The sequence below is a fragment of the Podarcis filfolensis genome, assembly GCF_964270895.1.
Source record: "Podarcis filfolensis genome assembly, chromosome: 14".
NCBI lineage: Eukaryota > Metazoa > Chordata > Lepidosauria > Squamata > Lacertidae > Podarcis > Podarcis filfolensis.
In genome coordinates this window covers 32,111,387-32,129,717 of record NC_139616.1, presented here as the reverse complement: position 1 = coordinate 32,129,717, position 18,331 = coordinate 32,111,387, and the positions used below count along the sequence as shown (strand labels likewise).

The following is an 18,331-nucleotide window of genomic DNA, read 5'->3' as shown; positions in this document are numbered from 1 at the left end:
TGGAGGAATGTTTTCTTCCAGTAATTATATGGCTTCGTTCTGAGCTATTTGCATTGACCTGCGAGGAATCCAAGGCATGCCTTTCCCCCCCCTGAGAACAAGTGTGTCTGTGCTCCGAGATTATTTCAGTAGCAGAGAACAATACAAACATTAATGGGCCAAGAGAATGCAGCTCTGATGTTATCTGGAATTCTGGGGTCTGTTTCATTTATTTGGGAATACAGTGGTACCTTGGGTTACATACGTTTCAGGTTACATACACTCAGGTTACAGACTCCGCTAACCCAGAAATATTACCTCGGGTTAAGAACTTTGCTTCAGGATGACAACAGAAATCGTGCTCCGGCAGCGCAGCGGCAGTGGGAGGCCCCATTAGCTAAAGTGGTGCTTCAGGTTAAGTAAGAACAGTTTCAGGTCAAGAACGGATCTCCAGAACAAATTAAGTACATAACCAGAGGTACCACTGTCAGGGTATTACAAAGATGGGCCTCTAGATGTTGTTGGACTCTGACTCCCATCAACCCCAGACACCAGGATTAATTGTCAGGGATTATGGGAGTTGGAGTCAAGCGACATCTACAAGCCAGAGGTTCCCCACCACTGGTTTTGCAAGAGTCATGACATATGGAGCTTTTCAGTTTGGAGAAAAGGCAAGTAAAGGGGGGACAGTGTATAAAATTATGCATGGTTGTCTAGAAAGTGGATAGAAAAGTTTTTCTTCTGGGGGTTCTCTCGCCGTGAGATGTGAAGTTACAGGGAACCAGGCAGAGGGCCTTCTCAGTAGTGGCGCCCACCCTGTGGAACACCCTCCCATCAGATGTCAAATAAATAAACAACTATCTGACGTTTAGAAGACATCTGAAGGCAGCCCTGTTTAGGGAAGTTTTTAATGACTGATGTTTTAATGTATTTTTAATATTTTGTTGGAAGCCGCCCAGAGTGGCTGGGGAAACCTAGCCAGATGGGCCGAGTATAAATACATTATTATTATTATTATTATTATTATTATTATTATTATTATTATTTCTCCTTCGCATAACACTAGATCTTGGGGACATTCAAGAAAGCTGAATATTGGAAGATTCAGGACAGAAGAAAGTCAGTACTTCACATAGCACATAGGTAAACTATGGAATTCACTCACACAAGAAACTTTAAAAGAGTATTAGACAAATTCTTGAAGGATAAAGCTATTAATGGCTACTAGCCAAAATGGCTATGTTCTACCTCCAGTGTTTGAGGCAATGTAACACTGTTGCTGGGAATCACAGATGGAGATAATGGTGTTGCACTCAGGTCTTGCTTGTGGGCTTCCCATGAGCACCTGAATGGCTGCTGTGAGAACAGGATACTGGACTTGGCCTGATCCAACAGCGTTCTTTGCATGTTCTTATATTCATGTTTTTATCCCAGCCCAGAATTTTGTGGACACCAAAACTGTCTGTGGGCACCTCATGAACACACCACAACCATGCCCACACCACAGCTTATTATGTTGGCTACAGCAGAGTACAGGTTACATACGCTTCAGGTTACAGACTCCACTAACTCAGAAATCGTGCTTCAGGTTAAGAACTTTGCTTCAGGATGAGGACAGAAATCGTGCTCCAGCGGCGCAGCAGCAGCAGGAGGCCCCCATTAGCTAAAGTGGTGCTTCAGGTTAAGAACAGTTTCAGGTTAAGAACGGACCTCCGGAACGAATTAAGTACTTAACCCGAGGTACCACTGTATTTCATGCCTACTGTCAACAGGGGGAGAAGTTATGAGATGAGAGCACATGGGCACCAAAGAGACATTGGTGCCCCCTGGTCTAAATCATTGTTGAATCCCTTGTCTGGTTGCACAGAGGAACGTGATTCAGGATAATAACCCCCTCAACAACCTTGCAAAAAAAATCTGTTATTGTACACAAGCCCTTAAGATCAGCTCTAACAGCAGCTGTATTATTTCCAAACACAGAGATACTTGTTGGGGGGGGAGGGGCGGTTAAAGGTTCATGTGGAAATGAATAAGCATATGTATATTTGCTCAGCCCTGGTCTAGTTAAGTGACTTCCCTATAAATGCCCCCGTACCCCAAGAATGTTTTTCAAGCCTTGCCAAAATGTTTAAGATATTTACATCAGGAGGAATCTCTCAATTTCCACTGAATTAGAGAAAATCAAGTGACTAAATGGAGTTGTGTGGAGCCCCCACGCCAGCATGATAAATTTTGCAAGCTTTATTGAAAACCCTTCAGGTTCTTTAGTGGCTTCAGATTTTCTAAGAAAGGATTTTCAAATGCCTGCCCCCCAAATTTCACTTGAGGTACAATCTACCGACTTCTTAATTTTGCACAGAAGCCCCCCACATTAAAACTCATTTAAATGCTCTTATATGGGATTATTTGTCTGAGGAAGAACCTGCACACTGGTTTCAAATTTTTGCTTCAGACACAATTTTGGTAGCAGTTCAATATTCCACTTAAAATGCTCACCAAATAGAAAATCTGGTGTGCTGTTTGTTTGGAAGCAACAACAGCCTTGTAATGCATATATATATAAACTTGCTAGGTGCAGATTGTTTAATCTTGCTAGTTTAAATAAACAAATTCCATGTTTGCATATTGCAAAAGTGAAAAACGAGTCCAACCACTTAAAACAGTCAGCCAGCAAGCAAAACCATTTGTGATGGTGAGGGCATTTGTCCAAAATGAAGTCTGGATTCTTTGGCACCTTTATGTATTATTATTATTATTATTATTATTATTATTATTATTATTATTATTATTGGAATACGGTCTTGAGATTTTAAAGCTGTAATACACACTAGGACATGAGAAATAAGAGGAAGATTGGTAGCTAGAATGATCAACAGTGGGGCAGAAAAAGAACAGCTTTTTTTTTTTTTGGAAGGGGTTCAGCCTGGAATAGTAATGATAGAATTGTCTGAATCAATAACTCTCTTGTCGGCCCCATGTCTGATGTTCGAATCAGTCAGCCCTTTCCTGTGAGAGCTTTCCTGAGGAATATTGAATTATTTATTATTTGTATCTCCCCCACCCTTATCTTTCTGATGATTTTTCTCTGTTCCTCTCCCCTGCCCCCCCCATCTTAGTAAAATTTGTTTTTTATGTTGTCAGGTTCAATGATGTCTCCGCTTTGATAAATAGCAGTAATTGGGTGTACTGCAGAAGTCATGTAAAAATGTATGACTTCAATTACATCTAGAACATTTCCCCCCTTTATATTGATCTTTCCCCTCTGTATGTAAGAGCTGTTTTTCCTCGCCTGCAGTGTTGAGGTTCCCCACCTTAAATAATAATAAAAAAGGGAATTATTATATGTTCATATGTTGGCATGCACTTTTGAACCCATTCATCTTTTAAAAAGTTGGGAGGCACCCATGCTAGTGCCTCAGATCAGTTCTGCCTGAACAGCAATTGAAAAATTAGTCATTCTGGAGAGAGAAATATTCATATTGTATTCCAGGCTGGATGATGGATCGCACAACTTAAAAATTCCATCTTCTCTCTATCCTTGTGTCTCCCATGCGAGATAATGAAATGGGGATGGAGCGGCCAATTAAGGGAATTGCTTTTCATTAATTGTTTTAATTCAAATGAGAAAGAGACATGGGTGACAAAAGTCACTTTAGTAAGGCTGAGTTCCGCTGGTGTTCTGTCTTCCCCATTCTTTGGGGCTGTGCTTTGAAATTTATTTCGCTCTGGTGCCTGCAGAAGAAATCCTTTGCTGGTGTGTTCATCGCTAGAACACTGAAGTGTACAGTGACTTTAAAAAAAATAAAAATCCCTGCTTTAGCCGAGTCGCAATTTAGGGAAGTGTCTGGGCCCATTCACTCACCCACTGCCTCTGACCCCATTTTTAATCACATATGATTTACTCCATGGGAACACCCAGATTTCTTGCAATATTCTTCACTCTGTGTGGTTATGATTATAAACCATCAAATGGATTTACAAAACTAGATTTGCACTGCATCCCAAAGGCACAACTCCACTTGATTAAGAAATGGGTGTCTGCGAATGTTTGGCCTGTGTTGATAACATTGCTAGAGTTATTTTGGGGCGTTAAGAACTCAGCATAACAAATGCTCTTAAAAGCCATTCCTCCCTCCCCCTCTCCCTTGCTAAGAACCTTCTCCACCATCCCAGACTAAATCTGGAATGGCACATTTAAACCTTATAAGAGAAGAAACAAACAAAAAATAAAAATGCCCTGTTGACCTTAAAGACTGACAAATGTATTGTGGATTAAGCTTTGATAGAATAAAGCCCTATGTCAGATGCATGCTCTAGTAAGTTGGCAGGTATAATACAACACCCATACAGAGAGAAAGGGAATATGTAAACAGTGGGGTCAAAGAGGCAATGATACAGCATTTCTCTCTTTCAAAAACCCCAGTGTGTGTAAGGTAAAAATAATTCATCCCCTTCCAACTAAAGAAACATTATTGTAGCAAGAAAGTTAGCATGTAAAGGAAAATTCCTTTCTGTCGTGCAAAACCCTAATCAAGACAGAGCCCAAATTCAAAAAGATGAAATTTGCTAACTGCTTTAAAAGGAGCTGGTTAACTTAGGCGTGAGTGAGTTGAATGGGGAAGTGGATATTCAGTAACTGAGTAACCTATGAAGTCTGCAGTTGTTACTCACTCGTGGTTTTCTTCTGTGGACCATTCTAATATTGGGAGCTCTGTCTGTAATAAGCAGAAAACCTACAACAAATGCAGCTTGTCCATATTTTCTTTGAAGGCAGGAATGTGTATTTGAACAAACTTCAAAACCGAGCTGCCTTTCATTTCAAATTTGAAGCCAGAAAAGACCAACAGCAGTACAAATAGTGTGTTGGGGAAGAAGGTTGTTTTGTAGAAATGTTTGCAGCATAGCGCTTCCAGGGTATTCATCTCCCCACCATGTAGAAAAGTGAATGTGTGTGTGCAGGGGATTGATGATCATTAAACTTTACTGGCCTTTCTAATTCCATTACACACACACACACACACACACACACACACACACACACAAAATATGTTACTGGGTAAGAAACATAAGAAGAGCCTGCTGGATCAGGCCAATGAGCCATATAGTCCAGCATCGTGTTCTCACAGTGGCTAACCAGATGCCTCTATGGAACAGGCAGCAGCACCCTCAGAACTGGGTGTCAGTAAGGCAATGAGACTGGTGGACCACTGCCCCATTTGCCCTAACAGACCAGCATCCAATGCCTCTTAGACCCTCTTAGAGCCAGTGTGGTGTAGTGGTTAAGAGCAGTAGTCTTGTAATCTGGTGAACCGGATTTGCGTCCCCGCTCCTCCACATGCAGCTGCTGGGTGACTTTGGTCTAGTCACACTTCTTTGAAGTCTCTCAGCCCCACTCATCTCATGGAGTGTTTGTTGTGGGGGAGGAAGGGAAAGGAGAATGTTAGCCGCTTTGAGACTCCTTCGGGAAGTGATGAAGCGGGATATCAAATCCAAACTACTATTCCGCCTCCGCCTCCTCCGCCTCCTCCTCTTCTTCTTCTTTTAGGATTGATCGCTTGGGTGTGCATGCCTTTTTAACTGGATCCTGCCCACTTCAATAACTTTCTTTTCCTGCAGCTTGCTAGACAGGATGATTCCCCCCCTTTCCTTCTTCCATGTGCTGTTCCTGGGTGCCCCCCACCCTGCCATTTTCAGGGAAAGCCTCATTGCACAAGCAGAAGTCCTTGTGCTGGGTTTTTGCTGGCAGGGCTCATTAGGTGAATCCTGCCCTTAGACTACAATGATTTCCAGGTTTCTGTGATTGTATTTATATAAGCCTCTGCTCTTTGTTGTTGCCTTTGTTGTCAGTATGGAAATTTTGCTCGGGGTTTAATTTGTTCTTTTACATATTTTGTGTCCTATCAAATATGGCTTATATTTACTATATTATGTTGAGCTGTGTGTGTTAAAAAAAGAATTCAGCTTTGCTTATTTCCCTAAGTTAATGACCTGGTTTTCTTTTATCTGATGAAGCTGTTTAATTACCTGATTGAGAAAAGGGAGGGGGAGGGAGAATCTTGATGAAGCTGATGGCTTTAAGATTTTATTTATTTATTTAAGACTGCAGATGCCCTCAGTGAAAAGATGCGGGAATTTATTTTAAACAACTTTTTCGAGTTTGAGGAGAATCATTGTAAATTAGCTTTACCCTGATCTATAGCCTTGTGGGGGTTTCAATCCGCAGTGTTCCCAGGTAGGGCTGGGAATACGCCCAGTCTGAACTCCCAGAGACTCTCTGCCAGTCAGAGTAAGCGGTACTGAGCTAGAAGCATCACTGATCTGACTTGATAAAAGGCAGTTTCCTATGTTCCTGTTCTCTGGTGCACTCAGAGAGGCAGAGGTGCCAGCTTCCCAGTGTAATCGAGGGGCCTGACGTGATGGCGCCTGACATCCTGGCATTGTGCTTGCAACGCTGTGAGGAGCCAGGGGCTGGAGCTGGACACCCTCTGAACATTGGGGGGGGGCAGCCCCCTCAAAACCAAACATCTGGGAGGCGAAGGAGCTTTTGGCCCCTAGGAGCTTGCTCTTATGTACAGCAGGTTCCATCCAACATTAGTCCTACCAAGAGTAAAACCCACTGAAATGCATGTACACAGCAAACTTAAGTTCATCCATTGTTATGCATCTACTGTACTTTGAGTAGGATCAATACTGGATGCAACTTGGCTCTTCTTTCTGCAGGAGATTCCCATTCACTTCAGTGGAGCTTGCTGGTCCTTGTGGGCAGCCATTTGTGGGAGCATAACTATTTCTTCAGTTGGGGTGAATGGGAAAGAGCTCTGATTGGGATGTTTGCTTAAATCGGGGTAGGCAACCTAAGGCCCAGGGGTCGGATGAGGCCCAAACACCTTCTCAATCCAGCCCGCAGATGGTCCGGGAATCAGCGTGTTTTTACATGAGTAGAATGTGTCCTTTTATTTAAAATGCATCTCTGGGTTATTTGTGGGGCGTGGCATAGGAATTCGTTCATATTTTCCCCCAAAAATATAATCCGGCCCACCACATGGTCTGAGGGATGGTGGACTGGCCCATGACTGAAAAAGGTTGCTGACCCCTGGCTTAAACCATGACATTCATGCAGATTAAAGTAGAGCCCAAATGTTCTGCTGGGGAAATCCTGAGGGAATATTTAGCTGAAAATTAGTGTGTGTGCGAAGGGGAGTGATTAAAATTGTTCTGAAAATGGGAGACCGGAGTTGTGTGGAGTATAGACAGGCATGGGCGTAGCCAAGATTTTTGTTGGGAGGACAGAACCAACATGATTGGTCAGTTAAGTATTTCTATTGTTTTACTTGATCTTGGGGAGGGGCAGCTACGCCCATGTAGACAGGGGAGAAATCCATTCACTCCTCTTTTCACAGCAGACTAAACCCATCCCAGACTTGCTTTCAGATTGGAAACTCCCAGTTATTTGATTGGAGCTAAGCTCCCAGTTATAAGACAGGTTTTTCCCAAAGATGACCCATGGGTATCAGAGCAGACCTCAGATATCACCCACCACCCTAATATTTTAATAACAGTGTTCACCTAGGCTAACTATGCATGAATACACAGCATGGTTCTACTATTACCCACAAAGATAAAATTGCACCAGAATTCCAGTGTTGTTTTGCTGGTGCTATCTGGAGCTGTGTGCTTGCAAGCAAGCAGGACTGAGATACATTAGTCCAGTATCTCTTCTCCCTGCCTCCCCCCCCCCCCAAATGTAACTGGCTTTCTTCCCAGTGGTTGTCTCTGAACATTACAATATCAAGAGCCAAGCAAGCAGAATCCCACAGTTAATCAAAGGTGGGAGATTGTTAACAGTAATTTATGACCTTATTTAAGCATGCTTCCTTAGTAATTAGTATTGGTTCTGTGCTGTCTATTTAATTAAAATATAACGTTCATCTGTTGTTCACCCACATGGTGTTCAGGAGAGGAACATGACCAACTGCCAGTACAGTCTTTGCTCAAGCAACATGACCAGTGACATCAGCTGGACTGTTTTCGTCTGATTGAGGAGTGCAGGATGTGGTCCAAGAAATTTTTAATTGTGAAGTTCACTGAATGAGGAAGGTGGTTTTCTGCTTCTAATGGAGCCGTCAGCCTGTATATTTTGGTGGCATCAATACATTAGTGATACTTGCCCATTATTTATTTACCAGACCTCGAGTCTACCTTTTGGGGTGCCAAGAGTGATCAATAAGGGCATACAGACTAAACTCCTTATCACTGGCTGCTACACAAGCATTCTCTGTTCACTGTCCCACCATTGCAATAACCCGTTTTTGGGACACTTATCAAAAATCTCCTCTTCATTATCATTATAAACTATTTTGGTTTCCTTGAAGTTCCCAGGAGCCTCTGGATCTAACCAAAGGAACATAGAAATATAAGAAACTGCCCTTTTTGAGTCAGATCCATATCATTGCTCCATCTAGCTAAGTACTGACTACATTGCTATACTGACATTACCAGTATAGCAAACCAAATGCTTCAATGAAGTTCAGAAGCAGGACAGGAGGATAATATGCTCCCATGGTCATCTACTTCCCAGAAACTGATAATATAAGACATTTCAGGTCTACACATAGAGCTTATATTTTGTTATCATGTCTTGTAGTATTTGATAGACTGGTTCCTTGGAGATTCCACCAAGTTATTTTATATGGATCTATGATAATGAAAACTGATGGGAGAAATGTTAAGACAAAATAAATGCACATTTTCAGAGATCTTTTTCAACTGGGGTGTGTGTGAAATGTAAACATTTCTTTGTGATTCCTTGTATTCCCTGTCAAAATTGTGGAATTAACATGCATAATGTTAAGCTTTAAGATGGGTGTGAGAAACCTCTGCCCCTCCAGATGTTGCTGACCCACAGCCATCAACAGCCTCAGCAAGCATGGGCAATGACCAGGGATGATGAGAGTTGTAGTTCAGCAACATTTGAAGGGTCAAAAGTTCCCCACAACTGGTTTAAAAAGAGAAACCATTATGTGCAGCAAGTGAGGTCATACCTTTCTTGGACTAGTTTAAGATCAAAATTCTGGAAGTGGCCTTTTGAGTTTCATGACACTATTATTCAGGCATAGATGTTAGAGGCGATTTTTCAGAAAAGATATCAGGTCCTACCCCACTGCTGTCTGAAGGAGTTAAGAGGATTTGGCATGTGATGAAGCTGTCTAACCATGCAAATGTAAGGGAGGCATGTCACATAAACTGATTAATTTACTGAAGATTGGTCATTACTTGCACATTAATGGAATGATGTAAAACCACATCCAGCTTTGTGCTCTAATGTTTCCAGTAAGAGAAAATGGGTCCATTCGGCAGCTGTGTGATTTATCTGCAGGATTGTGTATGAAACCCTAGTGATATGAAATATGTGGCATGCAGCCAGGCTGATGTTCATCTGGTAAAGTTGAGAATATTCTTTAAAAAGCAATGTATCTGGAATGACTTGAGGGTCTACCTTCCCCCCACCCCCTGCCAGGTAAGGAAGCTTTGCTTGAAAGGTTTGCAGTTTCATGAATGGCTGACTGAGAAGTTGGAAAGTATTGTTTTTTGAATAACAAGTCTAGTTTGAGCATCACTAGTTTCTATCCTTGTGTCACTGAGACTCAGAATTGTCTTTCCCACCAGCGATTGCCTGTTAAGGAACCATAAGCAGTAACACACACACACACACACACACACACGCACACACACAACCCCTATTGTTTTAGATTTTCTTTCATATCATGTAGGTGTCTATGCCACGCCACCCACACAGTAAAGCAAGTGAGCTGTGAAATATATTCATTGTTAGAGTACAGGGGAAATGGAGGCAAGCAATCGGCAGTAATAATGTAAGACAGCAAAGGGAGGCTGCCAGCATTACCTGCTTTATTTGGGTTGCCTTTTTCATTATAGGTTCGGGAAATAGGCTGCAATTCGATTATGGTATGATTTGGGGAGGGGGGGGACTGCTGTGGAATTGCTTGTCGCGCGCTGACCCTGTCACAGGAGGATCAAATGACGAGTCAGCTCAAATAAAGTTTAGAGTGCATTAACTGGACTGAGCATCCTCTTCCCTGGGAATGTGACTCTCCTTCCCCCTCCCCCTTCTTTCTCCTCCTCCTCCTCCTCCTCCTCCTCTTCTTCATCTCCCTGGGTTTTGTAACTGCTTTTCGTAGATATTTGTACCTTAAGGCAAGAAAGAAAGGAAGGAGGGGAAAAAAAAGAAGTGGAGGAAGGAAAGATTGGCTAAGATGTATCGGAATGAACATCGGCAGCCAATGGGATCCTCTCCCCCCCCCCCCATGTTCGGATTGCGGCTTCTCTGTGGCTTGGGAAAGTAGCAGCATGATTAATAACAGTGAGAGAGCTGCCTGTTGGATTATTAATTTTCCATCTCTTCCCCCACTTCCTTCTCCTCTTGCACATCCCCCTGATGCTTTGCCTTTTAAAAAAAAGGAAAGGAAAGGAGGGGGTGGAAGCATCGTAGTTGGGGTGGTTATTTTTGTATATATATCTCAATATATATATTTTTAAAAATTGACCAGGAGCTTCTTGCTAGCTACTAACAAACTCTGGGCTATCCAACCCTGCAAAGGGGCCTCCATCTCAGTGGGGTGAGTGTCTGTACAATTAAAGAGGAGTGAGCGAGAGATTCTTATGTATAATGGAAGAAGGGGGGAGATTTAAAAAAAAACCGAGAAGGAAGAATGAAGGGAGGGGAAATCAAAGCACAAGGGCAGCCTTCGTCTCTAATCTCACTTAGCTCTTTAACTCCTGGAAATACAGTTCAGGCTGAGCCGGAAAGTGAGAAAAGAGCAACGTTGATGGGCAGCCATCCCACATGGTATTGGGGTGGGGGCAAACAATCTTGTTTCTGCTTTCCAAACTAATTCAAATTGGCCCCTTTGAAGCCTTGATTGCCTAGAGAGGTTGCAAATTGATAGTAAATGGGAGTTAATGATAGGTAATGAAACAAGCGGTGCAATTTTTTCTTTCTTTCTCTTTTTTTCCCTCCCCCCCCCCCCCGCTTCTCCTCCTTGCTAGCTGAAAAATCATTATCTTGGTATTTGGTGGGAGAGCATTTCATTGTTGAACTGGAATCCTCTTGCCTAGCGCTTGTGCCTGTTCTTAATCATGACGGCGGTATGATATCAGATAACGGCAAATGCTCAGCGATGCTGGAAGTGTGGAGGTCTTGTGCCAAGTGGCTTCTGGTTTGCGCCGTTCTGCTTACCAAGGGGGTGGTAATATCATTTATAGCCTGTATGTCATCTCCTCGGGTCTGTCTTTTGATTCGTTGACCGGGTCATGTGTCCAGCTGGTATAAAAGAAAGAGGTTTGGTTTGATTTTCAGGTGGGTGGAGTGTGGGCTAATATCATTTTCCTTTCGAGATTCACAACTTAACAGAGTTTCTGAGAGAGGGATAATGCATTTAGAAGCGAGACATATTTGCATGTTTAATTTATTGTTTTTCAGATATAGATAGATAGGTATAGATAATATACTTTACCCTTTAAACTAAAGAAAGCTGTATGTGTAGTGATAATAGCAATTATTATTTTAAAAACAAAAACATATAAATAATTTCCATTAATATATACTGTGTTAAACGAATCAGTGTTCATGTTTGTGTTGCTATTAACTATGAAGAGAGTAAGCCAAGTCTGTGGTTGATTTTGTATTTTTTTATTTCTTTGGGGTGTTCGGAGTAAGCTGTGAAAAAAGTGGATCGTTTCATTCTTTGCCCAGGCAGTGAATAAAGAGAGCAAAATGTATGGTTTTTCTTCCCCAATCTCAAAAGTTAGATCACTTCCATTTTATCACGGCTTGTTTAGGTCTTGCAATTTAAACCAAGCAATCTTCACAGTCAGAGAAATGTGGATGCATTCTTAACCTAAGAGACCTGGTGTACATTAGAGGACTGATTTGCATGGAGACGTTTATTTCTGCTGTAAATCTACCACCAATCTCTTTTAGGGAGTAGCAGCTCTGCAGGAAGACCGGGTTACCTCCTTTTATTTTTAAAATCTCTTTTGAGTTAAATGCATAATTCGAGGTTGGGTGTGCCCTCCTTTTGGGACGGTAGTTTCCCAGATAATAAGGTCTTGTGATGGCAGACAGGATGTCATACTTAATTTCCATTTAATCTTCACAGGGAACTCTTCCTAGGATGGAGTGATTCTCCCCACCTTTGAGTTCCCCAAAGAAATTGTTATAATGCAATTAGGAAGATGGCAATGGCAGTCCCAGTTTCAAAAATATGCAGGATGCCTTGAATATTTGTATAGGGTGTTGAGACTATGAGTGCATTGTTAGTAAGATTTGTCATTGATTGATTGCTGGCCTCTGGTGGGTCTCTCTTGCTTCTGCCGCTCTTTTTCTGAAATGTTAGCAGTATGACGTTTTGAGATGTGAGAATAGCACAATACTTTTCAAGGCTAAATGGAACAAATGAGGTGTCCCCCCCCCCTTGCAAAAAAAAATCATAATAGACCAATGATTTTGTTGCATTTTGTGTTGCATTTTGTTGTAACTGTTCATGATTTAATTGCTGTCATGCGGTGACAAAATATATTGGTGGGGGGGGATGCAAGAAAGCCTTCTATAATTGGTGCAGTTTTCTTTTGACGCTGGTTTCTGTCGAGTGTAATCTTTTTCTCTGGTCTTGCTAAGTAATCGAATGATGACTGTATAGTAAAACGTTGCTGCGTTGTGACAATTCGTTACTGTAATATCGGCTTTGATAACTGCTTGTGCAAAAGAGGATGGTCTGTGTTTCTAGTACAATTTAAATGGGGTCATTAATTTATTTTGTGTGTGTGTTCTGTCTTTTCTTTTTGCTTAGTAAAAAATTAGGTCATGCAGAATTCAGAGATCTGATTATTTCATTTCTTCAGTGAAACCAATTGTTTTAGTACTGCATAGATGAAATGCTCACATTCTGATCACTTAAATTAGATCATTTCTTTGGTTAATTGGCATTCTCTTTCTCCCTCCCTCCCCCACAATTATAGATTTATTAAATGATATATACTAACACTTGTAATCTAGATTGAAACTTCAAAGCTAATTCAGCAAGGGGGAAATCGGGAAGTTAAATTAATTTGTCATTGGGGGTAGGGATGGGGATGGGACTCAGCTGGAAAAGATAGTGATGACAAAACCTGATTTTTATTTCTCTTCTCTGTCTTTATTGGTTGAAGCTTCAAAAACATCAACAAACTTGTATTATATTAACAATTTTTCTGTCCGTTCCCCCCAAAAGGATGAAGGAAAATATCATAATTCATCATGTTGTGGGCTAGAACTATGTATAATAATGCCTATCTAAGCATTGGTGGGATCAGTTTTTCTTACCTACTCTTTATATTTTTTGATTTAATTAAAGTTCCACCTTCTGCAGTTATAGGAACTTTCAGATATGTTATCTAGGGTTGTAACTCATAGAATCACCAAGTCTCAGGATCAAATCTGGAGTTTCCCAGGTTTGGTATGAGTGTATGGGGGGGGATCAAAATCTCTTGGAGAGAGACCCAAATCAAGGGGGCAGGATATTATTTCTTTGTCATTTGAAAAGCTTTTGCAATGACCTCTCCTCCATGCCCAGCAGACTTCCAGAGCCTAGGTTTGATTTTTTTTCTCTCTCTCCCCCTCTCTCTGGACACACTATTGGAATCGGTCCCCTCATGTCCCGCCAGGTTCCACACACCGATCTGCTCCACCTCATAAAATCCCAGGAGACCTGGCAATGGTACTAAATGCCTCTGAAGATGGTTCAGAACCTCCAGCTGGTGCAGAATTCAGCCTGCTCACTGGGTGAAGACGCTTTGAGCATATAACGTCAATCCTGGCCCGACTGCACTGGCTGCCATTTAGTTTCAAGGCCCAATTCAAAGTGCTGGGTTTTTTTTTAATCTATAAAGCCCTAAGCAGCCTGGGCCCAGTATATCTGAAGAAGCGTCTCCACCCCCATCGTTCACCCTGGATACAGAGGTCCAGCTCCGAGGTCTTTCTGGCACTTCCCTCACTGCGAGAAGTGAGGTTACAGGGAACCAGGCAGAGGGCCTTCTTGGTAGTGGTGCCTGCCCTGTGGAACGCCCTCCCACCAGATGTCAAGGAAATAAACAACTACAGTGGTACCTTGGGTTAAGAACTTAATTCGTTCTGGAGGTCTGTTCTTAACCTGAAACTGTTCTTAACCTGAGGTACCACTTTAGCTAATGGGGCCTCCCGCTGCCGCCGTGCCGCCACAGCGCGATTTCTAGTCTCATCCTGAAACAAAGTTCTTAACCCAAGGTACTATTTCTGGGTTAGCGGAGTCTGTAACCTGAAGCATCTGTAACCTGAAGCATCTGTAACCTGAGATACCACTGTATCTGACTTTTAGAAAACATCTGAAGGCAGCCATGTTTAGAGAAGTTTTTAATGACTGATGTTTCAGTGTGTTTTTAATATTCTGTTGTGAGCCGCCCAGAGTGAGTGGGGAAACCCAGCCAGATGTGTGAGGTATAAATAAATTATTATTATTATCATCATTATTATTATTCAGCTCAGTTCACCCCATATGAACCAACCTGAACCCTGCAATCACCATCTGAGGTCCTTCTTCTTGTTCTTCCTTCATGTGAGGTCCAGAGAGCAGCTGCATGAGAACTGACATTTTCTGTGGTGGCCCCTCGTTTGTGGAATGCTCTCTCCAGCGAAGCATGCCTGGTGCTTTTATTGCATATTGTTAGGTGGCAAGCCTAACAACATTCGTCTTCTCCTAGGTCTTTGGCTGTTAATCAATCTACAGCCTTCTAAAGCCAGGGGGTACTGTCTCCCCACTCCTTTTGCTATTATTATGCATTTTGTGTTTCATGTCATAAACTGCCCTGTGGTCTTCTGGTGAAGGACAGTATAGAAATTTAATTAATTGATTTATGATGGTGATGATCATTATAACTTCATATGAGATTGCATTACACTCTGAATTATCTCAGTTCTCGCATTTGAATGGCTCTATTTTTATTTTTGGCTATTCCTGTATTGTGGACACATATTAAATTCGTAAAAAATAAAGGTGTATAAAAGGGTGGTTGATATTTCTATCTCTGCCCCCTCCAATAAGATGAACAAAAACAGAACCCCAATTATTTAGATTTGCTGAGCCACAAGCAAGGAAAGCTACATCTGTCAGTTTTGTTCCTCTCAGTTTCTCATTTTTCCAACCTTAAATTCAGTTATCTACAATTCCACATCAGTTTGTGAATGTCTTTTTTTTTAGTCCTTGAGAAAAATAATCAGCTTTTTAGTGCAATTTAATTTTAATATACATAATTTTGTATGCAATTTTCCTAAGACATACATTTTTGCACCTTACGTAATATATAGTTGAATGTTATTTTCATGAATATATGCAGCACTGAATATCATATAATCATAGAATTGCAGAGTTGGAAGAGACCCTAAGGATCATATAGTCCAACCCCCTGCAATGCAGGAATATGCAGTTGCCCCATATGGGGATCGAACCTACAACCTTGGCATTGTCAGCACCATGCTCTAACCAACTGAGCTATCCAGGCATATATGCATTTGTAGGCATATCTGACCTATCATTATTATTATTTTTTATTTTTTTTGCAAACATTACTTGGCTTCAATAATTTTGAGAAAGTGAAATATGTAGCTCCATCTTTAAATGCAAACTGAATCAATTTTCCCCACCCCCATCTCTAGCCACATGCCTACCCTGAGGCTGGGTTGCCAACTGACCTCAAAACTACTGTGAGTGAGTAGACAGACAGCAAATGGTGTTACCCAAAGTGTCAATATGCATTACAGAATTATCAACTTCATTGCAACTAATCAGCAAAGAGCACAGTAAATGGTCTGAAGGGTAAAATGAGAACGTTTCTCCGGAATCTTTCCGAAACGGAACTTGATGCACCAGTTCTTAGTCTTCATGGCCATTGACAAAAAAGTAGAAACTGGAAGGGGGCTTTCCGATACATGTCACAATGCTGGCATGAAGTTGGTTTCAAAATGAAACAACTCAACAAATGCTTGGAAATTAGCGGGAATTCACATGATGTGGAGCTGCCTCAGATCACAGCAAGACACCTTTTACCAAGTTAGACCGTTGATCCACCTAACGCAGTGTTGTCAACACTGACTGGCAGTTTCAATAATAATAAAACAACCACCCCCTCTGACTGGCAGTGGCTACCCAGGATTTCAGAAAGGAGTTTTCCCAGCCCTACATGGAAGTGCAAGGGATTGAACCTGGGTCTTTCTGCATGCAAAGCAGATGCTCTACCACTAAGCTGTGCTCCTTCTGCTTATCTCCCTGCCCCCACCCCAACAGCACTCCCCATCATGCTTCTGAGGAATGCTACCTTGTGGAGAGTTATGGGGAAATTAAATGGCAGCTAGGCCCATTAGTCTGCCATGCTGCACCTGGCATCATCAGATAAGTGCAGCAGGATGCACCAATGGGTACATGGGCCTATAATATGGTACTCTGGCTAGACGACCCTTTGATCTGGAGCTTGCCCTTCCTTAGAGACTAAGTGGGGGAGATATGAATTGGCCTTAGTCCTCCATCTCTAATATTGTAATAACAGATGCTGCCTACCTACCTAACATGCCATGATACGGACTGCTACCTGAGATGGTTCCTTGCCCTCTATTATTCCATACTGATGAAGGTCCTACTTCGCCTTATACAAGCTGTATTCATTTACTCAAAAAAACCCCCAAACCCCTGTCTTCACACATCAGACTGTTTCTGCATTAATCTGCCATTTTTATTTATTTATTATTAAAAACTAATTCACATTTAAATAACATTTTATCTCAGCATACAGATTTCTAGAACGGTTTTATCTCAAAACAGCATTTTAAAATGGATTTTGATACTTCTTCTTTCTTTCTTTTCCTTTTTTTTTTTGAGCCGAGCATCACATTGCTGCATTGGGAGAGGTACAGAATCTGATGCATATCTCTCTTCTGATCCATGCATTAAAACCTGAAAGGTGCAGATCAGTTCACTTCTCGGAATTTGCAAATATTGGATTTCTGAAGCATCCCTATCAAAGTCAATATAAAAGCCCTTCCAGTTACCAGCCACACTGACTGCCACTTAAGATAGTCTTCTTGAATCTAAGGTAGTTTTAGCCTAATCAAGCCATTTTAAAATGGCTTAAATTTAAAGGCAAGTCACTTTAAAGTATTTTCAGATTGAGCAGCAGGGATGGACTTTGGTCATTCAAATTACAGAGGTGCCCTTTAGGAGCCCCCAAAATGGTACCCTTCTGCCTTTGGCCTTCCATTCTGATGAATTCACTACTATATCATAGCTGCAGCACCCTCTAGGGTCAGTGCCCAGCAGGGCTGTGTTAAGCATATGTGGCGCCGGAGTGCAAAGATGCGCCTGGCGCCCCCCCTGGTTGCCCAGTCCCAGGTGCGCAGGAGGGCAGAACCAGCTGGCTGCCGCAGCATCTTGCTGGCTCGGTCACCCCCGAACTTGCAGCACAGAGCCACCTGCAGCAGAAGAGCCTGCTGTGGTGCTCCAACCGACGGTTGACTCTTCCCCGGACTTAATTCTCTGGCCCTGGACTCTCAGCCTGGCGCCCCTGATAGCCTGGTACCCGGGTGCCCTGCACTCCTAGCACCTATAGGTAAGACTGCCCTGGTGCCCAGTGTGATGGAACCTGTTGTATTGCCCCCTAAATCCGTCTCTGTGAGCAGTGCTCCAATTATCACTCTTACAGGGCAATCCTATACACAAGAAGCTGGTGTAAATTTATGTTAAGCCAGGGTAAAGTATGCCAGTTCCAAACTCTGTTCTGGATCAGGGCTTAGCCAGCTTAAGCTTGACAGAAGGAAAACCAGCCTGTAAATAGCGTTTGATTTACACCATCCTTTTTTGCCAGTTTAAGTTCACTAGGATAATCTGTAGAATTTGCTACAATTGGGCCACTAGAACAGGTGGCTTCAAAATGCAATTGCATCACTCTGCGAATTGCTGGTCTTAACCACAGCAGCGATTTTTTGCTCCCAGTGATTTCATTGGAAGTGAGTTAAAGCACAAGCTGAACTCTTCTGTTGAAAATGATAGGACTCAAAAGTGCCTACGTGAATGGATCATGTACATAACTCCCCTGTTGGAGGCAGTATGCCTTTGTAAATGAGCTGCTGAGAAGCACAAATGGGGGGAGTGCTGCTATGACCAGGATCTGCTTGTGTACTTCCCATAGGCATCTGACTGGTCACTTATATGAGAACATGATGCTGGACTGGATGAGCTTTGGCCTGATCCAGCAGGGATCTTATTATGGTTTC

The 18,331-nt window shown here is 42.2% G+C and overlaps 1 protein-coding gene across 38 annotated transcripts in view; it reads left to right on the top strand.

Moving 5' to 3' along the window:
• RBFOX1 (RNA binding fox-1 homolog 1) overlaps positions 1–18,331 on the top strand; it is a 1,446,067-nt gene that overhangs the window by 1,205,599 nt on the left and 222,137 nt on the right. Inside the window, exon 1 of one of the 38 annotated variants that reach the window (XM_083585202.1) lies at positions 10,828–10,846. The exons of the other annotated variants lie outside the window; for them this stretch is intronic. Coding sequence (XP_083441328.1) covers positions 10,844–10,846 — 3 coding nt within the window. The 5' untranslated portion in view covers positions 10,828–10,843. Of the gene's footprint in view, positions 1–10,827; positions 10,847–18,331 lie in introns of those variants that run through there. 38 annotated transcript variants of the gene reach the window in all.